This window comes from Saccopteryx leptura, chromosome 1, assembly GCF_036850995.1.
Source record: "Saccopteryx leptura isolate mSacLep1 chromosome 1, mSacLep1_pri_phased_curated, whole genome shotgun sequence".
Classification (NCBI taxonomy): domain Eukaryota; kingdom Metazoa; phylum Chordata; class Mammalia; order Chiroptera; family Emballonuridae; genus Saccopteryx; species Saccopteryx leptura.
Window position 1 is genome coordinate 296,206,227 of NC_089503.1, and position 18,892 is coordinate 296,225,118.

At 38.1% G+C, this 18,892-nt stretch overlaps 1 protein-coding gene across 12 annotated transcripts in view; it reads right to left on the reverse strand.

The window, feature by feature from the left end:
- The window catches only part of MYBPC1 (myosin binding protein C1), an 89,436-nt gene that overhangs the window by 17,545 nt on the left and 52,999 nt on the right, over positions 1-18,892 (reverse strand). For 7 of the 12 annotated variants that reach the window (XM_066356701.1, XM_066356743.1, XM_066356714.1 and 4 more), the window contains 8 exons: positions 18,121-18,254; positions 11,836-11,995; positions 10,543-10,647; positions 9,558-9,746; positions 8,573-8,707; positions 5,468-5,521; positions 4,041-4,208; positions 933-1,021 (listed from right to left, as the gene is read on the reverse strand). In XM_066356701.1, coding sequence (XP_066212798.1) covers positions 933-1,021; positions 4,041-4,208; positions 5,468-5,521; positions 8,573-8,707; positions 9,558-9,746; positions 10,543-10,647; positions 11,836-11,995; positions 18,121-18,254 — 1,034 coding nt within the window. The remainder of the gene's footprint in view (positions 1-932; positions 1,022-4,040; positions 4,209-5,467; positions 5,522-8,572; positions 8,708-9,557; positions 9,747-10,542; positions 10,648-11,835; positions 11,996-18,120; positions 18,255-18,892) is intronic. The other 5 variants (XM_066356760.1, XM_066356771.1, XM_066356729.1 and 2 more) reach the window with 1 other exon arrangement.

The following is an 18,892-nucleotide window of genomic DNA, read 5'->3' on the forward strand; positions in this document are numbered from 1 at the left end:
CTGTGTGACCTTGGGGAAATCACTTACCTCTCTGATCATCAGTTTCTTCCCTTCCCAAGTGGAGGTAAGAAAGTCTGCTCTTTCTGCCTCGTAAGGTGGATTTTTTTTTTTTCCAAATTAAATGAGAAAATGCTTACAAGAACTCTAGAGGTTACACAAATAAGCAAACATAGCACAGTCTTGTCATCAACTTCTTGGCAGCTAAGCAGCCACTGGGATGCCATGCTGACGAGGTCCCTGTCCTTACGTTCTTTCCTCTCCCAGCCCCAGTGACAGAAAGGAAATACACAACCCCCAGGATCTGGGAACTGGGATGAGCCCTAGTGGTAGAAATGATTTAGCAGCCCCAGTCCAGGGCTGGGTCTGGGTCTCAAGTACCTCCCTTGTCCCAATTCCTGCTTTTATCTGTGTCTCTGGGAGGAGAGAAGTAGGAGTCAAGTCATGATTAATGTTTTAACAATGTTCACATATTACAATTAGTGGCATTGAGACATCAAATTTTAGTTATTCCCCTTTCTGGAATTTAGTTTGGTTTGGGCTAATTGTGGGAAGGTAAGCACATGTTATTTTCCTGACTATTATACCAAGAACTTCACTTCAAATGAAGGTTGGTTTTACAGATATACAGGACCAGAAAGAACCTTCAAGCATTTCTTGTTTTGGTGTCTCCTGGATTCTTCCCCCCTGCCCCACCACAGCCCCAGAGCTTCTGATCTCGTGTGTTTCAGGCAGAAGGAAAATCTGTAACAGTTTTATAGATTTCTCTTTCATAGCAGGAAATTATCACCCCCCCCCCCAATCTCTTCCTTTATCTACCTGTCTCCCTTGGAGGAAATTCTGACTCACGATGTATGTTAGTACTAGAGCATCTCCTCCTTCTCCTTAGACACCCCAGCATTGAAAGGAAAAATGAGTGACCCCTGAATTATTACCTGGAAAGGTATAACCAGGTTGACAGCTTCTCCAACTCTGCGGATATAGGTTTGCTTCAGGTGCCTTGGGATGCGAATCTTTGGAGGCTCTGAGTGAGAGTAGAGTAGCACAATTCTGCGATCAGCATAGTACACTGAAGATAGCCTTACGTCGGCACACCGACATGACCCTCCCTGGGATCTCCTTGTTGTTGCAGCTCTGCAGTAAAACTTAGATGTGCCGCTAATAGATCATGTATGGTCATTTCAGTTCCAAATGTTTTCTTCAGAGATGTTTTCACAGTTTAACATAGCAAAGTTTATCCTTGACCTCTTTGATTTTACTGAAACTTCCTATTTTTATTATCATTATAAGTCTAAATGCAGCTTTATAGAAAAACACTAAATTTTCTCTTGGGACCTTGTATTCAATACATATTTTTCACAGTTTCCAACAGTGAGTATATTCTCCAGTGAACAACCCATTAAAGGTTTATTGATACACATTACCTGGTAGGACTGCCCATTCTTTCTTATCAGAAAAATAAAGTTTTAGCACTGAGCACTTGCTACTAAGATGCTCCTGTTGAAATTTTATAGTAACTCTCTCCCCTAGTCTATGGTGAAATCCATAATGGCAGGTCTAGCCTATTGTGTATTAATATCCATCACTTCAACACCATAGATACTAGAACATGTTGCAGCAAGCCCATCAGAGTGCAGGAGGCAGAGGCTCACAAGGATGAAGCAGGTCTCATCACTTGAGTGCTCATATGTGACAGACAGTAGGTTAAATGCTTTTTTTCATGAAGGGACCAATTTAAACCTCTTAGCCACCTTAGCGGCTACGTACTGCTTTTACTTCATGATACAGAAATTAGAACATAAGAGTTAAGTAACTTGCTCTGGGTGACGCAGCCAGGATTAGACCCTGAGGTCGGCCTTCTAGCCTCTGCATAGACTGTGGGTCAGACATCCTAGATCAGACACATAGTAGCTCTAGCCTGTCTCAGGCTCCTATTCTGTAAAATTGGTATGATAACAGCATCTAATTTGCAGGATTGTTGTGAGGATTAAATAATGTTACCCATGTAAAACATTTAGCATAATGTTTGAGAACAGTTAAGTGCTCAATAAACTTTAGGAGATGATGATGATGACGACGACAAGACTAAATGTTGGGGTTGGAAGAGAACCTGGAGATCTTCTAACTCACTAATTTTATGTATGAGGAAAAAGAGACTCAGTAACCTTCTGCAGCAAACTGAACCATCATCATAATAAAGCTAACACACACTGAGGGCTTATTATGTGCAAGCACTCTGTGAAGCAAGCATCATGGCTTAATTCATTTAATTCTCACACCTCTTGGTGTGATAAGTACTATTATTATCCCCGTCTTGCAGATGAAGAAATTAAGGCTTAGAAGGATCAAGCCTCTTGCCTGAGATCACTTAGCAAACAGATGATAGAAACAGGATTCAGCTTATATAGATGGTCGCCAGAATGTACTAAGAAAATGTGCCTGCATCATGCTTTCTTCCATCCATCCACTCATTCCCTAACTTACTCCCGAAAGGTTTCAGGCAGGCACACTAGAAGTCTGTGGCAGAACATGGTCCAGACCCAGATAGCCAGACTCCCAGTCTAATGTTCCACCTGAGCAGCAATTCTCAAACTTTTTGGTGTCAGCACTTCATCATACTCCTAAAAATTATCGAGGATCCCCCTAAAAAACTTTCGTGGGTTGTACCTATCAATATTTACCATATTAACAATTAAAACTGGAAAATTTGGAGTGGCTTTCTTTATGAAGCATGCAGGAGCCCTTCCCCACCCCCTCCTCCCAGGCGAGTTTTCCTTGCCCTCTCTCTCCTGAGCTCCAAGGACCTCCTTCTGCTCTTCTAACTTGCTTACTGAGCCTGTTTCTTCCACCACTCACTTCTTCTACCCTATGACTTTCTAAGCAAACTTGCTTCTATAGTTGGAAAATACAGTAAAACTGAGAAATTTTGAATAGTTAATTAGATATTCATTTAAAAATAACATAAAGAATGTTGTCATGGAGGCACCATATTTTACATTAACAAAAAAACTGGTGATATAAGTGGCATTATGGAGACAGCTGGGCTCTCACATTGGTTTCTGCCTTCAGTCTGCTGCAATCTGTTGTAGTGGTTGAAGAGTATGAAGAAAATCTGGCTTCATAAAGATAGGAAGAATACGTATTTCAATAAACTTTTCAGACAATTGTGGACATTCCTCTTTGTTTCTTAGAGATTAGCTCTAAGCACTGCTTAGCTGCAGTGTGAAATCTGAAACCATTTCAATGAACTTTTCATATTCTGTTACACTAAAATCCATTGGTCTATCTTGCATTTGAATGTACCTTTAAGTGTGCCTGATTTTTTAACACGCATTGGTCCTTTGGAAAATACCATTTCACCGAATTATGGCAAATCTTCCTTAACGTTGACACAGTTCATCATTCAATAAATACAAACAATTACATTAGTTGATATCACTATATGTTTCATCAAGAAAGTCTGTAAATATCAGAGAGCTTTCAAGTCCATTGTGGTGGATAGAATTTTTCCAAAATTTTAATTTTTGTTTTAAAACTCAATTTTTATATTGACATGTTGACAACTACTGTAAATTATTTTCCTGGAAGTAATGGATGCACACCATTCATTTTCTAGAAAGCGTCTGCCAGATAACCAAATCTGACTAGATACTGTCACACAGTCATTCTTTCAAGTCAAACTGGAACTTCATGAAGAAGGTCACCAGTTCAGCCTCTAACTCAGCTGGACCAGGGCTTTTCCTAGAGACAATCATTGCACTGGGGTCCGGAGCACAGGGTGGTATGCATTTCATTGTCACCTCTGTTGCCAAAGTCAATGGTGAACAATCTGTGGGCAAATAACTCGCCTTCCTACCATGTTATAAACCCCGAGCTGACCTCCACTCTGCCCCAAAAGAGCTGTTTTGTTATTTTTAACTCCTAGGAAACAATTCAATATCACAGAAGTGACCACAAAATAGGAAGTGTTGAAGAAAGGGGTTTAAAAAATAAAAGCAAATAATGTAAAAGAAAGACAAAATTTTGAAAGGCTCACCACCTACCTATGATTTCCTTCACAAGAATGGGCTGTGAGTAGTACTTGGGCTCACTGGCGCCGGCTTTATTCACAGCCTTCACACGCACGAAGATCTTTGCATCTGTGGGCAGACCCGTGATGGTGAACTTGGTCTTGTCGATCAGGTCTGTGTTTGCAACGATCCACTCCTCAGCTAAAACCCACAAAAGAAAATATAGGCAAAACGGTATTTAGTGAAAGAAGTCATCCTAACCGGTATAGTTGACTCAAATTAGTATTTTACTCATAATTAAAGCATTTGGCCTGGACTCAGACTACGTGTGTGGGTAGGCATTTTTCATATTTAAATGCAAAATGGTCTATACTGGCTAACATAAACAATGGGACAGAGGACAGTCAGATTCTGCTATTTCTGAAAAAAACCTATACTAGGGTCTGCTGCATAATAGAAACTGTCCCCAAGGATTTTGCAGTAGTTTTATTCCAATTCAGTTTTATAATAAAGGGTGTAACCATAATATTCAGCCATCTGAACATATTCAAGTTCAGAAAAACTTGTTCAGAAAAATGTTATTCTAATGAACAAGAGACACCAACCTTTATGGTCATATAATCTCTCTGTTTTATCTTGGCTCGTTTATTACTATGACATGCTAATAAAGGGGTCCTCGGGTTATCACACAGTTCCATTCCTATGACAGTGATGTAACCCGAATTTTAGTGTAAGTCGAAACACATCCCGGCCTAACACAAATGGACCACTTGTGCTTTTAACAGTCCAAAATGGCGTAGGTAAGCATACCGGGGCATATGCCAACTCCCTCACTCATATGCCTCATTACTGCGTATTCTTCCTCTGCACGCAACCAAAGTAGCTCTCCCGTGTAGTCTATAAGTGCAACACTAATGGTGTAAGCAAAAACCCTCATGTCTCAATCTTTTAAAGTCTTTATGGGAATGAGCGTCGTAAACTCGAAATGTCATATGTCGAGACTGTCATAACCCGAGGACCACCTGTATGAGCATAGGGAATCTAACCATGCTCCCATTTATGAAAAGAAAGAGAAGCATTTATTCACAAAAAGTGGAAACAGAGCTCAGGAGCCAAGAACTCATTAGGGAGCTGGCACAATTTTTTTCACTTCAATCAAAAATTCTGATTTTCTGAAAAGCTTTTCAGTTTTGTTTACACCATCAAGAGAATTTAAACCCAGCATCCAAGGCTAATAACTATCTCAAGTTCTAAAAGTTTGTATGCATTATGCCCCCAGGGAAAAAGAAAGCATGGAGCCCACATTATTAACTCACTGTCCACCCCCCACCCTTCCTCCATCTCTAAGGACTTTTTCTGTGTGTATGGATGGTGGGTGTACTTCATACTTGGTCATGGAACATTCCCAGAAACTTTATCATAGAGTAAGAAAGTGTGAGAGCTTTCAGAGAATACTTTACCTGACAGATCATAGGCAGCCTCCCCATTTTCATCAGACTGTTTTGCTGATGTACCTTTGAGAATCCGTCATTAAAATTAATTAAAGACACCCACTTTCACACCAGAAGAAGACTGTATCAGTAGTCAGCATTCTCTGTTAGTAAAGTATGCAAAGTATGCAAAGAGATTTGTCTTCAGAGCAGTGACGGAAGAGACCAAACACATTGGGAGAGGGGGGATTCCTCAGGAGAGGCACAGCCCGGCCTGCTCTGCTCAGACTGTGTGTGCATCCTGAGGCACCTGCCACAGAGAAGAGGAGGAGGGAGGCTGGGGCGGCTCCAGCTTTAGGAGCAAGAGGTAGAGAAGAGGCAAGCAAGATCCTGAAGAGAAAGGAGGAGCAGGCTCTGCGCTCCGCAGGGGAGCAGCGACAGTGGAGCAGTTCATCTTTGCTCCAGCCCAGCCACCCCAGCCAGGGAGGGGCCTCTGAGTCCCCAGAGAGTGGAGGGCTCCCCCAGTGGGGCTCATGCATCAGTCTGGGAGGGCACTCGTAATAAGGCCAGCCGTGTCTTATCAAGGCTCTTGTTCTCAAAGGAAGTGGAAACTGCCCCAGCAGCTGAGGAGACAGACCCTGGTTGCCATGACAATAAGCTCTTGGTCAAGAAAACAAATTGAGCCTTGGGTCTGCTTTCTATAAGAGTGGAGAAAATGTTACTGGCTCACAGAGTGGCCGTGGGCATACCGCCACTGGTTTGGGATGGTGACTTGCTGTATATCAGGGGGGTGGGGACTACACTGGCCCCCATGAAACTTTCTACTCTGTCTTATCCCAACCCTTCTAGTTGTACCAGGGAGAAGGAGCAGGAAGCCAGAATATCTGTAACTGGGAGGACACATGGACAATAAAAGTTACTTAGGATTTTGGAAAAGAGATAACGTCTTTTTAAGCCAGTGATTGGTTTGGGAGCTACTGTGTTGATATTTTCATAGTCAAGAGATAATAGATGAGAAAGTGAAATCAGGAGACAAAATACGTGCACGAGAGAGCAAAGAATGAGTAAAGAAGAAAATTTCAAGAGAAACAAGTACGAAACTAGATCAGAGGGGGAACAAAAATAGCCGACCCCTTCACATATGAACCACTTTAACTGAGGGAGACAATGAGAAGAAGGAAGAAAACAAAGAAGAGTAAAATGCTGCAGGCATTAAAAAATAAAAACCCAAACAAGAGGAAGGCAGAGTCAAAACCAACACACCATCTGATAAAGAAAAGAGCTCTCTTACAGAATAAAACCTGACATATCGAGAAGCATTAAACACTACAGAAGATTAGTCTGGAGGACAACAGCCATTAAAAGAGAATGAAGAATAGGTCAGCCACATAAAGGAAGTAAGAAAAGACTGCAAGAAGAAAGAGATACACGTTCCATAGAAAGCTAATTCCAAAACGTTATGTGGCAAAATATATACAGAATAATGACTGTGTACATATATATATGTATATGTGGATATACATATATATCTACACAGACCACACACAAAATCATGTAAAATACACTTCGTTGTATTTTATCTAAGGTGGGTAACATCAAAATGACAGCCATGTATCATTTTGCTGTATCTTCTTACTTTTTAAACCTATCAGAAAGAAAAGAGTAAAGAATTTGCTCTGTGTCATACATACACAAAATGTTTGTGGTCAGCAGCCACAACACATACAAGATTGGGAAATTCTGCAGGCTGGGTGATATAAATAACAGAGCGAAGTGCTCATGATTTTTTGAAATGGTGCGGGGAGGGTAATGAAATGGGAATAAACCATATTCTGACGTGTTCAAGAATTTACCTGTTGCATTAGTGAGAATGCCCCCCTCCCATGCTGGGATAACTCTTATCATGTACCCACTGGTTTGGGTTAGTGGCTTTCTAAGCCCCAGAAAAATAAGCATAGAGCTGTGTGAACATAGTGCATGTGAATGGAACTGAATGTTACCAGGCTGCTTCATCCCCCTCCTCTTCTTCCCTCCTGACCAGCCCTGGGCATTGCCATGGGTGCCCCAATCCAGGGGCCAGGAATTTCCTTCTCAGCAGTTTTCTCTTCGTATGAACTTTCTTTTCCATTGTGGTTTTTCCTCCTAGGGAAGTGCACTTATGTTCACACTCCTTACTTCCCAAATGTGCTCTGTGGCCTCTCTTTCCTTCGTGTGAGATCCATGGTAAAGTTTGGGGTCCAAAGAGTTTTCTGAGGCTACATCTTGGCTCACGATTTGTGGGTGATGCCAACGTGCTTCCCTGAGGCTGGTTTCCCTGCCACTGTCTAGAATGGAGCTTGGGTCCAGAGCTAGGGCAGTTTGATTCAGACATTTTCGAATCATGATAAGTAGGAAATCAAAAAACACAAGAAGCTTTCAGTGAATTTCACATCTTTTTGGTTTTAGGTACACTCTGGCCCATATTTTCTTGGGCCATTTTCTCTTTTTCTATTTTTTTTTAATCAGCAGTTGTTTTCCTCTTTCTGTTCTGCTCCTAAATTTAAGTGACTACATTTTTATGTACCCAAGTCCTAAGAGGAGTTACTGCCACATGTGGGACCCATGTCTTACTCCATATGGCATTGAATGTGGCTTCTTTAAATGCTGAAAAGTTGTCCTTAGTTCCCCCTCCCCCTTTAAGAAGGCAGGGATGACCACTGATAACCAAACGTTTGGTTGCTCTTTACTCCCCTGAAAGAGGCAGCTCTTTTGATTGCTGACCTCTGCTCAGTATATAGGGTTTGGAATTTCCAACTTGCTTCATCCTAACTAGACTTTTATTTTGCATTGGTGTAATTCCACAGTTCAAGAATTGGAAGTCTCTGAAATACTGACAGCATCTCCTTCCTCCTATGTTTTAGACCAATTGTGCTGTCCAGTCGGGCAGCCTAGCTAGGATATTTCTCGGATCTCAATTTGTTAACCTCAAGTATCAAAGAAGGGCCAAGTTTTCACGCATCTTAGAAGGATGACCTTTGGCTTGTTGTCACTTTCAGTAGGAAGGAGATGAGTTCCCAAGAGAGAGTAACAAAAGAAAGGGGGAGTTTATCTCACCTAGTGATGGTGGTATTCATTTTAACCATGAGTTGTACTTACTTCCTTCAAAGCAATACTCTAGCACATAGCCATCTAAACCTGCTGCACCAATCTGATCCGGGGGCCGCCACTTCATTGTGACAGTGGTGTCGGTTACAGAGTCAACAGCCAGAAGCGTAGGAGGGCTGGTTACAGCTACAAAGATTAAAAAAAAAGACAAGGGGAAAAATTATTAACTACAGAGTTATGGCACAAGGAATGGTAATAAAATGAACTAAGATACCAATAAAAAATATACACAAAGACCCACATCTTAATAAAATTCAATGACAACTCCATGAGCATAAGCTGCGTATACAGCAAAGATCTGCTAGACATGGAAATATTTTTAAATGCTGCCCAACAGTCCCTCCAATTTGGGAAGTTGATGGGGGAGGCTGGGAAGCCCAAGGAAATTGGGAAAAGTCAAAGTCTGGGATCTAATGGCCTAGAGAATATTTCCCATAACTCTCTAGTTTTAAAGTACAAATTCTTGTTTCTATTAAAAAAAAAAGACTTCACCACCGTAAAGTAGTGAAGACCTCTTCTGTTTCTTTGTCCTTGTTGAACTGACTTTTTCAGTTTATTAGATACCATTTAAGATGTCATTTTAAAGCAAAGACTAGTTTTCAAGTGTGCTTTGTTGAATAGATCTCAATCTGTTTCAGTGACAGTGTTTACAACAAGGTGCTGGGTTATACCTTCAGAAGGACAAATGGGGAGCGGTCATGTGTCAGTGAGTTCAGCAACGTGTTCTCAGTGGGAATGGGAAACTGGAGCCACCCACAGCTGTCACTGGAATTCTGGTAATGAATTCCAGGGCCAACATTGTGAAGACATTGAACTCCACCAATTTCTGAGGCAGAAAATTAGTCCTAACCACCTCCAATTTCCTGCTCACCCACCACTCTCAGAAGCTCCCAGTCTGCTCCACGGGAGGTCAGAAGGAAGCAGTCATAATTTGGTAAATGATTCCTAAGACAAAGACACATCTCTCCTGACTCACCCAAAGGAACAAATGGCTTGGAGGGCATACTGGGCTTGGAGATGCCGATGGCATTGACAGCAAAGATACGGACCTCATAGGCCACGCCTTCAATCATTTTTTTGGGTTCAAAAGTTGTTTCCTTGCAGAGCTCAAAATTCAGCCTCATCCATCTGGAGCTTTGTTTCTTTTTCCTCTCAATAAAGTATCCTGCAAGTAATACAAAATAGAAACTCAAGTTTTTTCCTTGGTCTCAAAATTATACTTTGTCAGGTATTAGAACTTCTTAAATTTTCCAGTATTCTCAGCACTTTAAGTTAAAGAGTATGTATGTATGTATTTTTAAACTACCTTGTTTCATCAGTTGTTTGAGAGAGTATACAGGGAATATCATCATAGGAAAAAAATAAAAATAACAAAACTAGAAAAAAGTAAAATAATACTAAGAAGAAAATAGAAAAATAGATCACAGATACATAGGTCATACCAACTTATATACACTGCCACTTAGTCAGACAGGGCTATATACATAGTTGATATAGTTGAGCAATAGATTTAGCTCTGAATCCTGGTAATATACGTATAAAGAAGGAAATGACCAGTTTTGTGAGTTTCATATTTAGTGAGTAGAAAAAAGCCTTTGTTCCATAGAAAAAGCAAAGTCTTCTAAGTATTTTTAAAAAGTTTCTCCATAGACATAATTCTACAGAACTAGATATTTATTGACTATAACGGTTTAGAGTCAGAATGTTTCCATATAATTCAATATGTTGAATATAATGTCAACCAAAAGAAAAAGAACAAGAATCAGATAATATTCCTCAGAACTATTAAAATCTCAAGTACTTACAGAGCATCCCAAAATATAGTGTTTCACTTTGAATGGATATGTAAAGACAGTATAGTAAATTTTCTTCTAAATGCCCTATTTTTAGTGTACCCCATCCTAATGTGCATAGAGGACAACTCCAGTGGCAATTCCATGGGCAGACCAACAGGCTCTTACCTAAGATTGGGGATCCTCCATCATATGCAGGAGGCTCCCAGTTCATTATGCACCAATCGTCCCCCACATCTGACACATTCGGGGCCACTGGAGGATCAGGGATGTCTATAGCAAACAAACAGAAATAGAGTAAAATAAGAGACAGCATGCTTGCAAAGAAAAATTGTTAATTAGAAAATATAAATTTTTGGTGATAATCAAAGGAGCAGTGTCATTTCTGAGTACTTTTGCATGTTTACTGAAATGCACTTAGTCACTAATTTAGACAAAAACTCATGCTTTGTATGAAATAAGAGAAGGTAAGCCAAATAAAAATCCTTTAAAGTCGTGTAACAATATTAGGTAACAAGTCCCATATGGAACCCAACTCTTGTTCTTGAAAACAGCAACTAAAAAACTAAATGCTAAAAAAAAAATGGTTTTAAATAGATTTTAGGGAGAAAGAGGAAACAGGAGAAAGAAAGAGAGATTGAGAAAGAGATCAATTTGTTGTTCCACTTACTTATGCATTCATTGGTTGATTCTTGTATGTTCCCTGACTTGGGATTTAATCTGAAACCTTGGTGTACATTTTTGTTTGTTGGTTGGTTGGTTTGTTTGTATTATAATTAAAAAGTGAACCTCCAGTAGAACTAAATCAAGGACTAACTCTTGTGGATTTTACATTAGTTGGAAGATGTAAGATGTTGACTGGTAGAAATCCAAACCAAAAATAGCAAGTTACCATGTCTTGTAAATATAGCTCGGTGCCTGTTAAAGTGACCTTAGTTTTTGGTCACTTTGAAATATGTTTAAGGGACAACTAAAATGAGATGAAGAGTTCATGTGACCTTGGATCACCAATAAACTGCTAACCTCATTTCACTTGGTTTCAGGCTTAGAAAAAACACACTTAGATAGTCATCTAAGGACGAAGACAGACCTTGTTACTCTACAATGATTGTGATGTGGGGAATTATTAGCCATTGTGTTTCAGCAACTTCAGAGGGCACTGAAAGAGAACATGGCAGTGAACAGCTAATGACTAGCACCCAGAATGGCTGCCTCAGCTACTCATTACTGCAGTATGTCCTCCATGCAACAAAAAAGAGAATGTAAAGAAAAAGAGAAAGAAAAGAAAAGAAAAGTGGCAGAGGTAGAAAAAGAAAGACAGCGATTTATAAAATATAGCTATACTACATATGTTTCACTTTGTTGCCTATCCAGAAACGTTGAGAGAATCAAGAGCTGACAGTACTCATGATCTGGACATGTCGACTTGATTTTAGAAGTTCATTGATCCAGTGGACTTACCCACAACTTTAATCTTGATGCTTGCATGTGCTTCTCCAGCTTCATTTTTCAGATTTATGTTGTAAACACCAGAATCTTCCCTTTCAGCTGTATCAATAATCAGAGTGCTGCTGTCAGGGTACGATTCTGCTTTTATGCGGCCACTGCCCTCCATAATGGCCTAAGGAGGAAAGAACGAAAATATGCATGCCTATACAACAACAGGGACTCTTCCAGAGTGCCTTATAACTTCAGCTGGACCCGGTACTAACGCCCAAAACACACATTCCTAGTTTAATCCTCCATCAACTCTAAGGACAAAGGTTTTAGCCTATTTTACATACGTGAAAACTGTGGCCCATGGCCATACGGCTAAGAAGTGGTAGAACTGGGATTTGATTCCAAAGCCCCCAATCATTAACTCACCAAAGAAAAAGTTGGAAGACTAAACATATGAATTCAGACTGTTATTCCAGGAGAGGAATCTCTTTGCATATGAAATTAGAAATAGTTAAATTCATTTCAGAAACTAAACAATGATTTTTTTCATTTCCTTAGATGTCTTTAAAATTTTTTAAATATTGATAAGGTTTGAAAGCTGCAATGCCAGTATTTCATACAAGTTATTAAGTATCAATTTTTCCTTTCCAATAGGACATGGAAGAATGGCCATCTCTTTCCCAAAGTAAAGGCAGTGAGATTGAACCTTCCATGATATTTTCTTTTTTTCCTCCTCCCCCTACTTCTTTTCATTCTTCTTCTCCAATTCTTTCCTTCTTTTTTTTTCTTACACTAGAATTTAAAGTAACATTACATCTTTCTGATTCCCAGGTTTTATCTTCTATACAACAATGAACAGTCAATATACTATACAAAGAGGCAAAACAGAGACAATCCAGGTAACTGTAGTTAATCTAAGTAATTTGCCACTAGCTATTGTTAATTCTTTACTTTTTGTCTGTAGACTAGAACTCATAAATTTTCAATAACAAATAATTGTGATAACAGTAAGAATGCCTGAAATAGTTTTTATAATTTTTCTATTTTATAATAGAACAAAACTTTATCATATTAGCCAAATTCTAATCATAAAATTATAAAAAAAGTTTTGTTTTGTTTTTTTTATGTGAAAAGAAATATATTTAGGGTGGTGTTACATTCTCTTCAGTTTTCTAAACTTCACTTTGTTTGGTTGTGCTATAATTTACACAGAGTAAAATTTACACTTTTTAGATCTACAGTTCTGTGAATTTTGAAAAATTTCTGTGATTGTGTAACCACCACCACAATCAAGATACAGATATTTCCGTCACCTCCAACAGTGTCCCCATGCTCCTTGGAAATCGCTGGTCTGTTATCTCTCCCTAGAGTTTTCCCTTTTTCAGAATTTCACGTAAATGGAATCGAACAGTGTATATAGCCTTTTGAATCTGTCTTTTTATAGTGTGATGCTCTTTAGATTCCTCCATATTGTTGCAGATATATTAGTACATTCTCTTTTACTGCTGAGTAGTATTCCATTGTATAGTTCATGTGCAGTTGGCTTATGTATGTACAAACTGTATGTTTGTACAACTGGACTTCTGCATTGTTTCCATGATTTGACAATTATCTGTGGACATATGTCTTCATTTCTCTTGGGTAATACATAGGAATAACATTGTAGAGTTGAATGGTAAGTGTCTATTTAACTTTATGAAAAGCTACCAAACTATTTTCCAAAGTGGACATAATATTTTGCATTTCCATAAGTGATAGATATATAAAAGGTTAATTGTTCCACACCCTTGCCAGCATTTGGCATTTTGAAGAAAAGGGAAGCTTCGTGCACTGTTGGAGGGAATACAGATTGGTACAGCCACTGTATAAAGCAGTATGGAGTTACATCAAAAAATTAAAAATAAAACCACCACTTCTGGAAATTTACCCAAAGAAACACAAAACACTAATTTGAAAGAACATATGCATCCTTATGTTCACTGCAGCATTATTTACAATAGCCAAGATTTGGAAGCAGCCCAAGTGTCCATGAGTAGATGAGTGGGTAAAAAGTTGTGGTACATTTGCTCAATGGAATACTACTCAGCTATAAAAAGATGGAAATTTTACCTTTTGCAACCACATGGATGGACCTGGAGAGTGTTATGCTAAGTGAAATAAGCAGTCAGAGAAAGATATATACCATATGATTTCACTCATATGTAGACTTTACTGAGCAAAATGAACTAACAAGCAAAATAGAGGCAGACTCATAGAGGGTAGGCTGACAGCTATGGGGGTTGCTGGGTGAGGGTGGTGGAGGAATTGAGCAAAATAAGACAGAGAAGGAGGAAAAAAAACTCATGAACATGGACAAGAGTGTGGTGCTTGCCAGTGGGTAGGAGACGGTAAAGAAGGGCTATAAAGGGCATAAATGGTGGTGGATGGACACTTGACTTGGTGATTGAATACCTAATACAGTGTTCAGAAGAGATGTAGTAGAATTGTGTGCCTGAAACCAGTATAATTTTGTTAACCAGTGTCACCAAATAAATTCTACTAAAAATAATGGTACTCCAAAATATAAATAAATAAAAATACTTGTTTGTCTAGCTTCTTTCACTTAGCATAATTATTTTGAGATTTATCCACATTGTAGCATATATTAGTAATTTATTATTTTTTATTGCTGTCTAGTATTCCACTGTGTGAATATCCTATAAATTGTTTATTCAGCCTGGCACAGTGGATAGAGCATTGAACTGGGATGCAGAGGACCCAGATTTGAAACCCCGAGGTTTCCGGCTTGAGTGTGGGTCATTGGCTTGAGTGTGGGATCACAGACATGACCCCATGGTCACTGGCATATGCCCAAAGGTTGCTGGCTTGAACAAGGGATTACTTGCTCTGCTGTAGTCCCCAAGTCAAGGCACATACGAGAAAACAATCAATGGACAACTAAGGTGCTGCAACGAAGAATTGATGCTTCTCATCTCTCTCCCTTCCTGTCTGTCCCTATATGTTCCTCTCTTTGTCTCTCTCTCTGTCTCTTTCACACAAAAAAATTGTTTATTCATTCACTTGTTGATGGACATTTTAATTGTTTTCAGCTTTTTGATATTAGAAATAAGACCATTTGTTCTAGTGGATTTTTTGTATGGTATATTGGATTTTTCTATGTCTATGATTATGTCAATTAAAAATAAATACAGTTCTATTTCTTCTTTCCAGTATGGATGCCTTTTATTTCTTTCTCTTGCCTGATTGCCCTGGCTAGAACCTCTAGTACAGTGTTGAAGAGAAGTGGTGAGAGTAGACATCTCTTTTTTGTTCCTGATCTTAGGAGCAGAACTTTCAATCTTTCAATATTTAGTAGGATGATGACTGTAGGGTTTTTATATATGTCTTTTACCATGTTGAGGAAGTTTCTTTCAGTTCCTAGTTTGCTAAGAGATGTTAGAAAAGGATGTTGGATTTTGTTAAATGTCTATTGAGATGATCATACCTTTACCCTATTAGTTTACAACATAGTAAATTATATTAATTTATTTTCAAATGTTAAACCAAACTTTCCATTCTTGGGATAAACCCTACTTTGTCATGATGTATTATTTCTTTTATATATCATTGGACTCCATTTACTAAATTTTTTTTAGAACTTTTTTATCTATGTTCATGAGTGATAACTGGTTTGTAGAGTTCTGTTCTTGTAATGTCTTTTTTTGATTTTGCTATAAGAATAATACTGGCCTTCAAGAGTGAGTTGAGAAATACTCTCATTCTCTCTTTTCCAATTTTCTGGGAGAGTTTGTGTAGAATTGGTATTACTTATTTATTAAATGCTTGGTACAACTCTCTAGAAAAGCCATCTGGACTTCGGATTGTCTTCCTGACAAGTTTTAAACTACAAATTCCATTTTTTTTAAATAAATATAAGATTATTCAGTGCTGATTTAGCAGAATTTCACAAATTCTGATAGTGGTATGTTCATAATATTTTCTAATTTTCTTGTGATTACTTCTTTAATCCATGAGTTGTTTAGAAAAATATTACTTAGTTTTCAAATATTTGGGAATTATCCAGATATCTTTCTGTTATTGATTTTTAATTAATTCTATGTGGCCAGATAACATACCTTTCACAACTTGAATCCTTTAACATTTATTGAGACTGTTTTATAGTCTATCTTGGTAAATTTCCCATGTGGATATTAAAATAATGCCCGTTCTGCTTGTTCAATGGAGTGTTCTATAAGTGTCAATTATATCAAGATGGTTGATAGTATTCTTCAAATCTTCTATGTCCTTAATGATTGTCTGTCTTCTTGTTCTATGAACTATTGAAAGAAGAGTATTGAAATCTCTAATTTACATATTTCTCTTTGCAATTCTATATCTTGCTATTTGTTTCCTATTTGTCCTGTTTTTTTGTTCTTTTTCTGCCTTCTGTTTTTGTGATTGCATTTTATGTCATTTGTTGGCTTATTAATTATAAATTATTTTTTATTATAGTGGCTCATTTAGAATTTATAGTATACATCCTTAACTTTTCATGGCTTACCTTTGTATGACATTATAATACTTCACGTAGAGCAAACAAAAGAAACTTACAATAGCATACTTTCCATTTCACCCCTCCTGATCCTTACTTCCATTTCTCCCTTTACCTTATGTTTTTATTATCACAAATTTTACTTACATTTATGGCATAAGCCACACAGTGCACTGTTATTATTTTTTAGTCAATTAGCTTTTTAAGGGGTTTAAATATTTTGAAAACCTCATATATGTTTATCTATGTAGTTACCATTTCTGGTGTTCTTTGTTCTCTTGTGAAATGTTTCAACTGATACCATTTTCCTTCTAACCTAAGGACTTACTTTAGTATTTCTTGTAGGGCTTGTCTGCTGGTGATAATTTTCAGATTTTATATATCTGAAAAGTATTGTGCTAAGTATAGAATTCTAGGTTGACAGGTATTTTTTTCTTTAAAGATGTTGTTTCATTGTATTTTCACTTGCCTTGCTTCCAGAGAAATCTGATGTCATTCTTGCCTTTGTTCCTATATATTAAATGTGACTTTTTTCTCTGTCTACTTTAAGATTTTTTTTCATGCTCACAAGGTTAGAGCAATTTAATTATGATGGGTCTTAGTGTCATTTTCTCAATGCTCCTTGTGCTTGGTTTTTATTTAATTTCTTGTATTTATAGTTTTATCATCAAATTTGGAACTATTTTGGACATTATATCTTTTAAAAATGTTTTATTTTTAATTGGATTTATTGAGGTAATATTGGTTAATAAAATTATATAGATTTCAGGTATATACCTCTGTAATACACCATCTATATACTGCGCTGTGTGTTTGCCACCCCAAGTGAAGTCTTCTTCCATCACCATTTATCCTGCTTTGGCCATTATTTTTTTTTAATGTTTTTCTGGTCCCCTCTTTTGGGACTTCTGTTGCACTTGACTGCTTGAGTTGTTCCATAGTTGTCGTGTCCACATGACGGGCCGATGCTCTACTGCTCAGCCAACTGGCCAGGGCCATTAACATTATTACCACTTAAAGTCCATAGTTTACATTAGGTTAGGATTTTCTCTAGATGTTGTATATTATATGGGTTTTGACAAATCAATAATGACATGTATCCATTTTTATAGAATCATGTGGAATAACTCTGCTTCTTGTAAAATGTTTATATGGAAGCCATAGGGTCACATATGAGTTGGCAATAGTCTACTACTCCAACCTTATTATTCTCTTCCTCATTCCACCCCACCTACACTGGCTTTCTTCTTTTTCTTCCAAAACATCTAGCTCATTCTCTCCCCTTGTCCTTTGCACTTGCATTGACTTTAGCTGGAAAGTTCTCTCCAATGATCTTCACATAGTTGGTTCCTTGTTAACATTCAGAGAGGCTGTCGTCATTTACCACACAGTCACTTGCTAATCATATTAGCCTATTTTTTTTTTATCTTTACAGCTCTTCTTACTGTGCAAAATAATTTTGCCTCTATTTTGTCCATCTATTTACTTAATAATTAATTCTCTTCTACCTATTCCCTGACATTCATTAGAATGAAAGATGGAATCTTGTTCACTGCACATAAAAGCATGCTTGGTAATATAGTAGCTAGTCAAAAATATGAAAAGAAAATGAATGATTATTACATTTACCTGAAAATCAGTGATCTTTTTTATCAAAGGAATTACATTGTTGCTGAACCTCTGTACATTGATTTGCCTTATTCTTTCATCTGACTAATGGAAGGCAGGGAGTAGGGTGGGCAGTGTGTGCGCACGCGCACATGCTTAGAACAAACCTTATCTGCTCGGCTCCAAATGACTTTAGGAGGAGGTTCTCCACTGATGGGAATCTCAAGACGAAGCTTGCTTCCTGCAATTACTGTCACTGTATTGTCAGCATCAAGACCATCCAGGTTGATTTTAGGAGGATCTGGAATATTAAACATGGCCTTTGTTATCAGTCATTCCCATGTGAATACCTGGGCTAGTACTCAGCTAGTGCTAAACATTGGTAGTAACCAGTATTTTATCTGGTCAAAAAGAATGTAAGAGGAGTTCATGTAGATGGTACACGGCACCTTGAAAAACTATTTCCTTGTAAGATTTCTTAAGAATCAACTATTATGGCACAGAAGATGAAGTCAGAGATACAAAGCATGAGAAAGAATGGAACTGCTGTTTTTGAATGAGAGATGAAGAAGGCTCCATGGCAAGGAATATGAGAAGCCTCTAAAACCTCTCGCTGGAACAGAACCACAGGCCTACCACAGCAAGGTGAATTCTGCCTGCTCTAAGAATTTGGCTTTTTCCCAGATCCCCTCACACAAGAATTTAGCTCAGCTTATACCTTAACTTCAACCTTGTGATATTCTGAGCAGAGGACCTAGCCATGCTATCCCGGACTCCTGACCTACGGAACTCACTGTCATTTTTTGAGAGATTAAGACACGGTATTACTGTAAACCATAAAGCTGAAGATTGTAAAACAACACTTTTTTCCAAAGCATTGAAGAATTTGAGGAATTGCTATACAGAGAAATTTAGTAACTTGCCCTAGGATAAACTGGA